The 14,239-nt window shown below is 36.8% G+C and overlaps 1 protein-coding gene across 1 annotated transcript; it reads right to left on the bottom strand.

The window, feature by feature from the left end:
* Positions 1–7,215: 7,215 nt before the first annotated feature.
* LOC126881755 (inactive protein tyrosine kinase pTKL-like) lies at positions 7,216–11,465 on the bottom strand. The gene is made up of 3 exons (XM_050646228.1): positions 11,012–11,465; positions 9,786–10,537; positions 7,216–7,494 (listed from the first exon to the last, which is right to left on the bottom strand). Exons 2-3 carry the CDS (start codon positions 10,485–10,487, stop codon positions 7,216–7,218), a joined length of 981 nt encoding a protein of 326 aa, XP_050502185.1. The 5' UTR covers positions 10,488–10,537; positions 11,012–11,465.
* Between the last annotated feature and the right edge of the window lie 2,774 nt (positions 11,466–14,239).

The following is a 14,239-nucleotide window of genomic DNA, read 5'->3' as shown; positions in this document are numbered from 1 at the left end:
AGGGCCATCTATGTGGCCAACCATTGGAAATACAGAATTTAAAGTTGTTGGTGTTCCGGACACGGAAAGTAAGTAAGTAGTTGATGATAAGGAGGATGACCTACAAAGGCAGCTCCACACCTTCAATATCACAGCAAATATACTTAATATGAGAATATCAGTAGAAAAAACTAAATGATCAGTAAAGAGCCGTGTAGATGCAAACTAGAAATAGAAGGCAAAATTATAGAACAAGTAATGAAATTCAAAGTAAAGATCACTAGTGACAGGAACATAAGAACAGTGACCACAAGACAAGCAGCAAGAGTAAGTGGTTGCCTCCGGGAAACCATATTATGGAGAAAAAAATATCTGACCACGGATTGCAAAATGAAAGTATACAAGACAACAGTACGACCAATCCTAGCATATGCAGTGGAGACAAGGACCGATACAAGAAAGACGAAACAACAAATCAACAATATAGAAATGAAAGTATTAAGATCGATAGCGGACATATCATTAAGAGACAGGCAAAGCAACAGAAGTATACCGAACAATCTGTCAGATCTTTACAACTGGTTCTGTAATAATTAGGCATTCCAAATCACGTGATATAATATGGCTGCTGGATGGCAAAACTGTCATCCATAGGCGTATCCAATTATTAAACCACTTCATATTTAATTTGCTATCACAATTTCACAGATTTCGCTACACAATTAACAAAAAACAAAACCAAACAGGGTATTCTTTACAAATTTGTCAATATTTAATGTAAACATTAGATACGCGATGACCACCCCCCTTATCTATGTCTATGGCCATGTCAGTTTAGCCATCCACCGGCCACCACTGACAGTTCATTGGAATCCCTAATTATTTATTGTTGAACACCCAAAAAACTCTTTTCATGCAGTTTCATAATAGGCAACGATGTATGAATCCAATTAACTTAAATATAAATAATAATGATATTGAACTTGTTTCATCATTAAAGTTCTTAGGACTTCATTTAGATGAATGTCTTAATTGGAGGAAACATTGTGATACGCTGGCCGCAAAGTTAAACTCAGTAACGTTTTTGTTTCGAAATTTAAAACAAGTATTAACGGAGAAACAATTAATAATGCTTTATTGTGCCCAAGCCGAATCTCGTTTGAGATACGGGATTTGTTTTTGGGGATCAAGTTGCCATATCAATGAAGTCTTTTTTGCACAAAAAAGAATAATACGGACTATTGCTGGTATCCCTCATAAAACAAGTTGTAGGCAGTACTTTCAAAATTTCAAAATATTGCCATTGGCCTGTATTTATATTCTGGAGACTTGTATATATATATATATATATATATATATATATATATATATATATATATATATATATATTTAATAACCTCGAAAATTTTAAAACCAATGGGCAAATACATAACATGAATACTAGATATAAAGATACCTTGCGTGCCCCAATGTGTAGGGGAAATATATATTGCAGGTCCCCGGGTAAAATGGGACAAAGACTCTATAATAGATTACCAGCGCATATAAAATTGTGTAGGAGCCCGACAAGCTTTAAACTAAATTTAAAGGAATTTCTGATGACACACACTTTTTATTCGGTTGAAGAATTTCTTCAATTTTAAATGTATTTTCATTGTTTGTTTGTGTAGTGAAATTGTTTATTTGTTTGTTATATTTACTTAATGTATTACTTTTGACTAATTCTATACAGACTCTGTCTGTCTAAAAGAAAATAAAGTATTTATTTATTTAGTTATCAATGCAAAATTCAAAATATTAACAGGTAGATAGGTGGATAAAAACAAGAAAAAAAACTGGAACGAACATGTAAACCGAATGGGACTAGATAGATTAGTGAAGATCTGTAAAAACAACAAGCCGTATACCAGAAGGCCCGTTAAAAGGCCGCCGAAAAGGTGGAAAGACAATGTACAGTCAACAACAACTTGTACCTAACGGGTAGCTCTTTCAGGACGACAGACTCAGTAAAACACAGGTTAAAAACAAAGTAAATATAGAGACAGAGACTAAGTTTTCAATCTAATAGCACATAAAACAACACTAAAAATGTTGCTCTACATCCTACCAGATTGAAAACAATAGGAACCTTCTCTGGTTACACCTCCGAGGCTTCTAAAATTTGCAAGCTATATGGATGCTGAGACTAAGGAAGATGAGGGAATTTTACAATTTATAATTCACGTCCCATCTGCTCAGTGCGGTAAAGTTCCAACGAGAATGGTTCCCTTCGTACTCCAATCAGAGTAAACATGTAAACAAAAAATGAATAACCATTTTCAATTTCGTTGCAACCAGGGCTGGATTTACATAAGGGCTGAATGGGCTATAGCCCAGGGCGGCAGATTTCAGGGGGCGGCAAAATTAAATAAAAATAAAAAAAATTATTCAAAAAGTTAAAAATATGTGAAAAAATACTTGTAATAATTTGTAAAATAACAATTTGTAAATTAGAATTAAAAAAAAATCATTCACTTAATATATTCTATTTATTTTGTAGTTCTAACGTAACGTTAATGAAATATAGTATGTTCCTTGACGCAACAGTATTCGCGCGCCGCGCGCAACTAGTCAGCCGACGGGCTCTGAGGCTTTGAGGTTTGGAGGTATCGTTTGAAGTAGCCGAGCCCGCCGCCGCCCGTCGGCGCCGTCAGGCTAGGTCGCCGCTCCCCTCCCTTACTATCACTGCCCCCCCCTACAGTGGTTGGCAACCACGTACGCCACGCGCCGCCGCTCCGCGCTTCCGATATCAGTCAGTTCAGTTGTTCAGTTTGTGTTGGTGGTTTACTCTGACTTTATAGGTTATGTGTGACAGTTTATGAGTGTATTGTTTTCTGAAATACTTTTAATTGAAGATAAGACAGGTAAGTCAAAGAGTTTAGTATACAATCATTTTATTTCATTTTTGATTTAAACACCAAAAAGCGCTATCCCGTTATTCTGATTAGCTTATAAGGGAAATTTATCAAGTCGTCCTAACTGCTTAACTTCTAACCCTAACCACATATTTTCAGGCCACTTGTATAAATATTTTTTTGTAAAGTCTTTTATTTATACAGTAATTTATTTATATGAAAAGATTTTTTTGCTCATATATTACAGTTCGCCCAAAGTATCTGTGCACATGACTAGCCATTCAAAATATTTCCATACAACAACACAGAACTGTGTAAGCCAAATAATAATGGAAATAAACAGTTTTTTCTCTCTATCGTCCTCAGTAGACATGTTTTTCATCGGCTGCCTAAAACTTTAAGGTCGTGTTGTGATGACAGCAGAAGGAACCAATAACTAATGTTTTTAGAAAAGAGCCCACTCTCCATTTAACTAATGTTATTACAGCTGTTACAGTCAAGTGCACAGATACTTTGGGCGAACTGTACGTGATCCAGTAACGACCGCGCTCGTATAAAACCTTTATAAAACCCAGGCAGTAGGCCTACAGTAGAGTCCCGCTCTTGGATAATTAATAGACCTTGTAAAACATACGTTACTACATAGTGCTTAAAGTAGTCCTTCAGAATAGTTTCCATTTTTTCTTTACATTTGTTTTTAACAGTTAAAATTGAAGTTCTTAGTTTTGTGTTATGTAATTAATCAATTATTTTTGTAGACATAACATCCTAAACTATTTATACTTTTTCTACTACAGAAATACTTTATACTACAGAAATATTTTATTTTCAGAAAATATTAACGATGAGTAATGGGCGGAAACGATTGAGTGGTTCTGGCTACCGAAAAGAAGCTCAGAAAAAACTGGAAAAACAAAGAGAAGTAGTAGAAAAAACCGCAAAGATATCAAATTTTTTTAAGAAAAGCAACTCTCAAGATGAAAACTTAAAATGTACTCCTACCGACGACAATGTCACTCCGTGCGGTAGTGGTAGGCCTAATTATGGTCAGACTCACGTAAAAGAAGGTGATGATGCTCTTAATGACGCTGAAGCATCGATTAAGGAACCAGAGCGTTTATCCTCATCACGGTCTTCAAATGAAGATAAGGTGATACTGTATCCTTTGGATGTTAAAATTGTGGATGACCCAGCTTTGTGGGAGATAAATGACCGTACTCGTGAATATGTGGTTACGAGAGGAATCAACCAAAACATAGATGAAATGGATTTATCACGGTCAAAAAGATTAATTGGAGGGCAAAATCGATATTTATCTAAGTCCCTTCTGAAAACAAAGCTGATAAACGGCAAAGAGATGAAAAGATCCTACTTGATGTATTCCGAGAGCAGTGGCAAATTGTATTGTGTTCCCTGCCAATTATTTGGTGGCACAACAAAACTTGCGAAAGAAGGTTGTGATGACTGGAAGCATGGCAATGACATTTTGAAATCGCATGAAAATTCCTCTGACCACAAGACATGTGTATTGGCAATGAAAACCAGGATGTCATCAAAGGGAATACAATCACTGCTCACCAGTCAAATTGAAGACGAGCAAAACTACTGGCGCAATGTACTGAAGAGAGTGGTTGCAGTAGTTAAATCCCTAGCAGCTGCAGGTCTTCCTTTAAGAGGGCACGATGAGAAATTCGGGTCATTGTCAAACAGTGACAATTTCATCTTGTGTCTAGAATTGATTGCCGAATTTGACCCATTCATAGCTGAGCACATCGCTAAATATGGAAATCCCGGACAGGGTCATACTTCATATTTATCCTCGACTACTTATGAAGAGTTTGTAAAACTAATGGCCCATAAAGTCGTGAAAGAAATAGTAGAAGAAGTTAAAGTAGCGAAATATTTTTCTATTATTGTAGATTCTAGCCCAGATATTACGCATACAGACCAACTCGCAATAGTCCTTCGGTATGTGTTACCTAACGGAAAGTCCGTTGAAAGATTTCTTTGTTTTCTTCCATCAGTTGGCCACAGATCAGAAGCTCTGTTTGATGCAGTTATTAAAGTTCTGGCCGAAAATGAAATTGATATTGAAAACTGTAGGGGTCAGTCATTCGATAATGCATCGAATATGTCCGGTATGTATACTGGCTTACAAGCCAGGATTCGTGAGGTTAGCCCTTCTGCCATGTATACTCCATGCTCTGCACACTCTCTTAATTTAGTTGGAGACAACGCTGCCAGCTGTTGTACAGAAAGTACTAATTTCTTCTTACTTCTTCAAAACCTTTACGTTTTTTTCACAAGCTCTACCAAGCGATGGGAAATATTGAAAGAATTATTGGTGAAAAAAGAGAATGTTAGTTTAAAGAAATTATCAGACACTCGTTGGTCCGCACGTGATGATGCTTGTCAAAGCCTTAACAGAGACTGGAATGAAGTAATTGAGGCACTCACCGTCATATCAAATGATGAGAATGAGAAACCTAAAACAAGATGTGAAGCTTCTGGATACCTTCAGCAAATACAACGGCTAGAAACAGCGATTCTCTCTATTTTGTGGGGAGACTTGTTATCTAGGTTCAACCTGACAAGTAAAAAGCTACAGTCAACATACGTCGACCTATCAACTGTCGCAAAACTCTATGAGTCATTAATAGAATATGTTAACAGTATTCGAGATGAGTTTGAAATCTATGAAAATGGAGCCCTTGAGAAGGCTGGTATTGCTGAGTACGAAGACCAGACCAGAAGAAAAAAGAAACGAAAGCTTTTAGCGGGCGAAACCAGAGATAATGAAACTGAGCTCAGTGGTGGAATTGCATTTAAAACCAACACTTATCTCGTCATCGTTGACAGGCTCATATCCGAATTGACCAGAAGAAAGGAAGTGTACAGTTTGCTTAGCGCAAGATTTGATTTTTTAATCAGTGGAGCAACTATGAACAGTAATGACATAAAAGATAATGCAGCGAGGTTGAGCAAAGAATATCCTAATGATTTGCCAGATGCGGAAGAATTCGGCAATGAATGTCTACATTTCTTTGGATTCATTAAAACCATCGACAAAGAAGATCGCCCAAAGACACTCCCCACTTTTTGCGAGCTCCTTTATGATAACGATCTGCAAGATTTGTATCCATACGTTGACATTGCCCTAAGGATATTTTCTACAATGCCAGCATCTAACTGCTCGGCTGAAAGATCTTTTTCCGTACTCCGTAGGATAAAGAACTACTTGAGGTCAACAATGTCACATGATCGTTTGAATTGGTCGGCAGTTTTGTCAATCGAATCCGATATGACAAAAAAAATAAATTATGATGACATCATCGATTTGTTTGCAGCTAATCAGTCAAGAAGGAAAAAGGGGGGGCGGCAATTTGTAGATAGCCCAGGGGCGGCAAATCTTCAAATCCGCCTCTGGTTGCAACACGAAAATACAGCCGCATCATATACTATTTCAATCAGAGAGTGCAGCAAGCACCTCTACCGTTTTTAGTGTTGTTTTATGTGCTATTAGATTGAAAACTTGTCTCTTGCTAGCAGTTACCGCTAAGGCATCCATGCCATTTCGTTCGTTGCAATTCGTAACTGCACGCCGGAGTTTGTCCTGGTTGGATCAGAGAGAGCAGCATATGTGCCTCCTGATGAGAAACTAATAAGTTTCGAAACCGGTAGAGGTGCTTGCTGCACTCTCTGATTGAAATAGTATATGATGCGGCTGTATTTTCGTGTTGCCACGAAATTGAAAATGGTTATTCATTTTTTGTTTACAAAGTAAATATATTTAAGGTATTTATGTACAGTTCAAAACAAATCAAAATAAAATATAATTATATCTTCTGCAAAGGAAAAATAACATTATACTTATTACTGTCATCGAAACATAATAGTAATATTAAAACGATGCAAGACACGGCACAATATATATATACAATAACAATCTCGCTACATGGAATCAACCTATCTACACATTCAGACCCGGAGACATCGCATTTCAATTCAATGCGATAACATTGAACAGCGACATACAGTCACCCGTCCATCGTTACTACCAGGGCCGGATTAACACTTTTGCCGCCCATGGGCCAGAGGTCTGCCTGCCGCCCTAGCGGGGGTGCAACACCGGGGGGGGGGTCCGGGGCCCCCCCCCGAAAAAAATTGAAATTTAGAGGCAAAATAACGCATTTTGGGACATTTTCCAGCGCTCAACTGTCTCTTGATATTGTAATGGTTTTAGTACCTCTCATGATGAAAACAAGAAACTATGTCCTAAAATTGCGTTTTATTAATTAAAATAAACTATTTGACAAAACTCCGTTAATTACGAAACCATTTTCTACAACCGTGATATTCCATTACTTAAGATTACAATAATAGTAAATAAAATCGTTGTTGATATTATTTTGTGAAACATCATGCAGCTCGTAATTCCCAAACTCAACAATTCTTTTATAGTTTTATGACTATTTTGGCTGAGAATGATTGATTTGGAGTGAAGTGAAAATTCGGCTTCGTTACTCGGCGACGGCTCACCTGTGAATGTGCCCGCAGGCTTTGAGCCATAATCGGTCATTGCTGTCGATTTATGGGCAAAAACAGGACAGTTAGGAAGGGGCTAAAATTAGTAAAAGGTGTACAGAGTAAGACTGCAAAATAAATGATAATTTCTGTATTGAATATAGGATAATAACAAATATATACAACATCGAAATATAACTGTTCAGAGCATACAAATCACATATCCAAACAAATAACTTACTCACTAAATTAGCTTTGTTAAAGTAAATATAACTTAAAACTTCTTCTTTCTTGCACGTGCATTGGAAAAATCATCAACAACTGCACTGAAATCGAGTTTTGTTGTCAGTTCATGTTCTATGGCTAAAACAGCCAGGCTGACGAGTCGTTCTTGAGTCACTGTTGAACGCAGATAGTTTTTTACTCTTTTCAAGGTCGAAAACGATCTCTCAGCAGAACAGTTTGTAGCAGGAGTTGTCAAAAACATTTTCAAACCAATAGCCACGTTGGGAAACAAGTCCTGTAGATTTTTTTCTATCAAAAATCTGTACAAGTTTGATAGTGAAAAGTCTTTTTCGGCTTCTTTGTAGTTTCCTCGGATCAGAAGTCCTTTCAGATGGATGCACTCGCATATAAACTCTGACTCTTCAATGTCTTCAATATAGATTTTCTGCAAAGACGTCGCGTTAGCAGTAATTTCTTCGGTAGTTAGAGTCTTTAATTTTGTTAGAAATGAAAACTTTGCAACGAAGTCTGTGTACACAGAGATCCTTTTGTCTAACTGAAACTGAAGTGTTTCCACGATGATGTCATAACTTTGTTGAAGACAATTTCCCCTAATGTCATCATCCTCATCATAAGTTCTTTCTTCATCTTCTTCTGAAGATTCATCAAAGAACCTCTTTCTTTTCGCCTTTCTTTTTGGGCGATCAAAATCTTGCTGCACCTGCGGCTGCGTCTCTTGTGGAAGTTCTGGCTCATCGTTCTGTCTCATTTCACCTTGCGCAATTTGCAGTTTTTTTTCGCCCTCTTTCTTATAGTGGGTAAACATGTCTTTCATGTTCATCACATACTCTGTGAGTGAGTTGTACAGGATTACAACGCTGTCCACGGTCATATTTTCAGCCTGGATCTTTTCACTGACTGAATTAAATTTTTGAAGTACATCTCCCCAAAGGGCTGCCATGAAACATGTTTCTAGAGACATTAGTTTTCGCAACAACCCTTTGGCTTTGGATTGTGTCTGTTTGTTTTCATGATTGCTTGAAGTCATGTCTATCAGCGTCTTGACCATGGGTTTGTAGTCTTTATTAAGGCTTTTGCAAGCTTCTTCCCTTGCAGACCATCTTGTAACACTGAGAGACTTCAACGACGTGTTCTTGTCCTTTCCTGTGGCCGTGAAATTTGACAGAAGAAGATTCCACCTGTGCGTAGAAGACGAGAAAAAATTGTACAATCCTTGCAAGAGATCAAAGAAATGTTTTGCAAGAGAACAGCATTCTGCTGCGCTTGATCCCACTAAATTTAGTGAATGCGCTGAACAAGGCACATAAAATATCAAGGGATTCTTTTCTTTAAGTCTTGCCTGCAACCCCGAGTACATTCCTGACATATTTGACGCGTTGTCATAGGACTGTCCCCTACAGTTTTGTATGTCCAATCCTTTCGACTGTAGGAAAGAAAGCACTGAGTTCACTAGTTCTTCACCTGTATGACCTTGATTTTTCATAAATTCAACAAAATGTTCTTCAGGGATTCCCAATTCATTCACATACCTTAATATGAAAGACAATTGATCAATGTGTGTTACATCAGGGGTGGAATCTACTATTATAGAATAGTACTTGCTTTTCTTAGCATCATTCAAAATTGTATCAATAACGGTTTTTGCCATTATTTCGATGAGTTCTTCACAAATGGTTGATGATAGGTATGACTGTTTGCCTTTACCCGCTTTCCCATATTTTTCAATGTGTGCTTTCAAAAATGGATCAAATTCGGCAATCAGCTCCAAGCACATCATATAGTTGCCATTTGAAAAAGAACCAAATTTTTCGTCAGTCCCCCTAAAGGCAAGACCACGCGAGGCAAGTTTTTTTATTACGGCCACCACTCTCTGGAGAACTGCCTTCCAATACCTTATTTCTTCTTCCACTTGGTTTTGTAGAAGCTTATCGATCCTCCCGGCTGCTTCTGCTCTTTGTTTGTATACTATTACACATTGTAGTGAACGTGCGAGTTTTCATGCTCTTTTATTCTCGCTGATGCATGTTTCCAATCACTGAACCCATTTTCAGTAAACTGAGTAGAGGTCGAACTAAACAATTTGCATGGACCACAGAACAAAGAGCCTAAACTTGGTGAGTAAATCAAGAAATCTCTATTTACAATTTCGCCATTTGCAAGTTTTCTGTCGAATAGCCATTTAGCCAACACTCTTTTCCTGTCTGGATATTGCCTTTCAGATTTTTTAAAATCGCAATCTTTATTTTGATTCCATCCATTTTTAACAAAATATTCCCGCGTCTCTTCATTCACTATCCATAAAGCAGGATCATAATTTGGTTTCAAATGGACAGAAGAGTCAGGTTCAGAGACTGTTAATTGATCTTCAATCTCGTCAACAACAAAAGTTAATTCGGATATAGCTGGTTTGATCTTGTCAGTATCAACACATGACGAAGCTGAAGGTGCTGATGCTGAAGGGGTTGAGGGTGAAGCTGAAGGGGTTGATGCTGAAGCTGAAGGGGTTGATGTTGAAACCGGAGGGGCTGATGCTGAAGCTAAAGGGGTTGATGTTGAAGCTGAAGGGGCTGATGCTGAAGCTGGAGGGGTTGATGTTAAAGCTGAAGGCACTGATGCTGAAGCTGTTGAAGCTGAAGGCGTTAATATGGAACATACTTCTAGTTCTACTTCACAAAATTCTTTGACACTTTCTAAAAGCACTGGTTCTGGTGGCACTGGTAGGTTACTTCTTGTAAAAAATGTATCAAGCTTCGCAGTTTTATTTACAACTTCTGTCAATTTTTTTTTCTTCTCTTCGGCTACTTTTTTGTATTGCCACCCACTGAGCCGTTTGCGTCCATCCATTTGTACAGCTGCTTGTTATAGCATCAATGACATCGGAAGTAAAGGTCTGACTGTAAAAAAAAGAATATCTGTATAATTCAAAACTGTAGTACGATACGACAGGAAAAATGAAGCGAAAAAATGAGGGAAGCGAATTTCCTTCCATTACTTATTCAACTCATTGTGAAACCTATACGTATGGCAACATGCCGAATTACATTTTTCCTTATAGAGAACGGAATTAGCTAGAAAATCGAAATTTGCCTTAACATTTTCAGAAAAATATGCTCTACACGAATTTAAAACATAAAGAAGAATTTTTCCCATACGGGCCCCAAAAACCAAAATTTTGGGGTAAAACCCCCCCAAAAAGGGGGTAAATGTTATGGGATTCTTTTGGCTAAATAACTTAGCCGAGATATTGCAAAAAGGAAAGTGTGTGCGTGTGCCGAATTTGAAGAAAATCGGTCAAAAATTGCGACCGCTAGAGCGCGGTCTATATTAACTTACATTACCATTACTATAAACAAATAAATATTTCTTACCTCACAAGTTACAATTTCAAAATGTTACTCCGCTCAAAACAAATTACAAAAACGTTAAACCTAAACAGTTAGACAGACTGCAGTACGTGGAGTTGAGACCAGACAACCGAATGACAATGGCGCGTGGCGGTGATGGAGTTGGTGGGGGGAGGGAAGCGGCAAGGCGACAAGACGCCTGCCATCAGCCAATGCTAGCAACTACTACGATCCCACAACTAAATTTCCCGTGCGTAGCGTACGATACAGACTGCCGCCTCGCCCCTTCGACTCACTTGGATAGAGTGGCGTAGCGTAGTGTACTGCGACACATTACACCGCGCAGAGTGTCGCGTTATAAATAAATAATAAACAATAAAATAGTTTTTTAATATTTAATGCTCAGGTTCACTGGTCTTGATAATCGATAATAAAGCTTTATAATCAATCAAAAATAATTACACTTTTTTTTTCTCAAATCCGCCGCCCCAAAATTTTGCCGCCCTGGGCCGCGGCCCAGTTGGCCCGTGCCTTAATCCGGCCCTGGTTACTACCGCTCACTGCGGTAACGGTTCCGGTGGAACGCCACGTCAATGCTGCGGCGCCTCAACCCGGTGCATCTCTGCCATTGAGCTATTCCTAATTCAATACGTTAAGAATGACTGATCCTATGATTCTCCTCCTCGTCTTAAATATGCTCTCCATGCCACTTCTCCTTCAGTTTCGTCTAGTGGGGTATGAAGAGGGGATGTGTCAACACGGATACTCCTACGGTCGGCCGGCCGCTTGCCAGCTGTGGCATCATAGCATTACAAAATGAAACAAAATAAGAGGCAGACAAACAGGAGTAGTCCTAGTCGCTATAAGAAGAAGAAGAAGCAAAAGAATCATTTTTATAAAATCATTTCTATTACATAATGTCGTAGCCACAGTTAATTTTAATTACAATTACAGTTTTACCTAAACAAAATTTGACGTTTCGATTTCCATTCCGGAAATCGTTTTCAAAAAAAAGAATAGAAATATGCTTTATTGTCACTGAAAATTATACAATTTTATGGACAAAGCTTAACATAGATTCACGAAAAAGATATACATAACAATAACAATAACAAATACAATTTTATAAAATTAGATAAATCGTCAATAAAAAAATATATATAAACAAGTTAAAAAAAAGTGAAGTAAAAAACAAAAACCAATATATTGCAAAATTACTATAAATTGCAAAATTGAACCTACAACATAATATAATAAAACACAAACAAAGGAACTAATAAGTTTAAGCTGCTGTATGTGACACCCAAATATAGATAAATACACTTTAGTTACTTGTACATTACTGTGATTTCTTAGTTAGTCATTAAGAAACTCTTCTACTGAATAATATGGTCTTTTAGATAGATAGATAAAATTGTTAAGAAATTGTGTTGAAAGAGTGTATACCTAACCGCTAAAGTTTTTGAGGATGTTATGTCTTTTCAAAATTGAGGTTGACATACTTGGCCATGTAGTTGCAATCAACAGCCATGCTTTGCCTGAAAAGATCTGAGGGTGGATGTTTTATGCCATATTATGGTACATCAAGTTATGATTATCCTCTGTGTTTCTGCGACATTTCTTTGTGCTTTATGAGATTCTGTGTGTGGAACTGTTCGTATTGTGTTTGTGTATTGTGTGTTGCATATGTATCTATTGTGTTTGATTGAAGTCGTGTGTCTCACATTTTCTTATCCGCTATTGTTGGTATATTCTTGTTGTTCACTTCGTTTTAAGTATTGGCAACCAAAGCCTCCTTCATTCTGCTCATGGATTGGCTACACATTTTCCTTTATTTATTAGGATGAGAGCTACTGCTTCTTTGATCTTTATGTTTCTCAAGTCTTGTTACCTTGATAACTTCATAATTGATTTTTTTTATTTTTACATAGTGGACTTGATTGATTCTTATATTTATGGTTGATGTCAGGAATTTATTTAATGCTTCTGATCCGTGAGGCCAAATGGATGAGAAAACATCGTCTACATAATAATATGACCAACCATACTACAGTATGTTGGTTGTTTATTGTTTTATTAATTAGTGTACCTACAATATTTTGTTCGAAATCGTCCATGAATATATTCTGCTAATAATTGAGATAAAGTATGAGCCCATGGCTAATTCGAAATTTAGCTTATAGAAATCAATCATTGTTGAGTTGAAAATAGGTATAATATATAGGTATATTATACTTCATTGTCTGTGCGCAGTGTTATAGCACCGGTTATAGTAGCTCCATGACAGCTTTGATACATTTTTGGTCACTAAGTTTGGTTTTTGTTGTCCTTGTATCGAAGAAAATTTCCTAACAAGAAAGGTTCCTGTCCACTTTACATCAACAATAAATTGAATAAGAAATTGACAAAGTTATTCAAGGTCAAATTTGACTTATACAAAACACCCAATTTTGCCGTGAATAAAAAGAAAATAAAGAAATTTGACAAAATAAAACATATCCAATTGTTCTATTTCATCAAATTCCTTCATTTTCTTTTACAAACCATACATTTTGTACACGTTAAATTTGGCCTTGAATAACTTTGTCAATTTCTTATTCAATTTATTGTTGATGTAAAGTGGACATAAGGCATTCAAGTGTGATATTAAACCCAAGGAGATATCTTTTTTGTAATTGTTTTTGGCATAAAACCAAAACTTCCTTATATTCAGTGATATTCAGTAGGTAATTCAGTCAAGTTTAATTTTCAAATTGTTGCCCCACTTATTTTTTCCGCCCAAAAATTGCGCCCTCTAGCCAGTTTCATTCGTCTTAATTTTTTTTTGCTTTCCTTGATTCTTGATTTCATGACTGTTTCATTTCACTGACACAATGTCACGTCACTGTCAGTTGTCAAACTTCGAGGTATGAGGTCGGTGTTCAAAATAATAATAAAATTAATAAAACATGTAATAAGGTAATTCACATTTTTGATAATTATAAAATTATTTTTATTTTAGACGTATATTTTTAAAAGTTAAGACTGCGGGACGAACACCAGTAAAGAAAAGTATTGGCGAAATTAAAAATGATTGCTAATAGGAATAATTTTGCCAATTTTGCTGAATCTATAAACAATGATTTCTGTACAATTAGACAACTAGACTTTTTGAAACAATGTTTTAAAGACGACATCGACTCTAATCGTACATTTAGCAGAATTCATACTCTTCAAGATTTGAGAAATATTTTAATAAAACGTGATTGTGAC

This window comes from Diabrotica virgifera, chromosome 3, assembly GCF_917563875.1.
Source record: "Diabrotica virgifera virgifera chromosome 3, PGI_DIABVI_V3a".
In the NCBI taxonomy this organism is placed as follows: domain Eukaryota; kingdom Metazoa; phylum Arthropoda; class Insecta; order Coleoptera; family Chrysomelidae; genus Diabrotica; species Diabrotica virgifera.
This window is presented reverse-complemented; position numbering and strand designations above follow the sequence as displayed.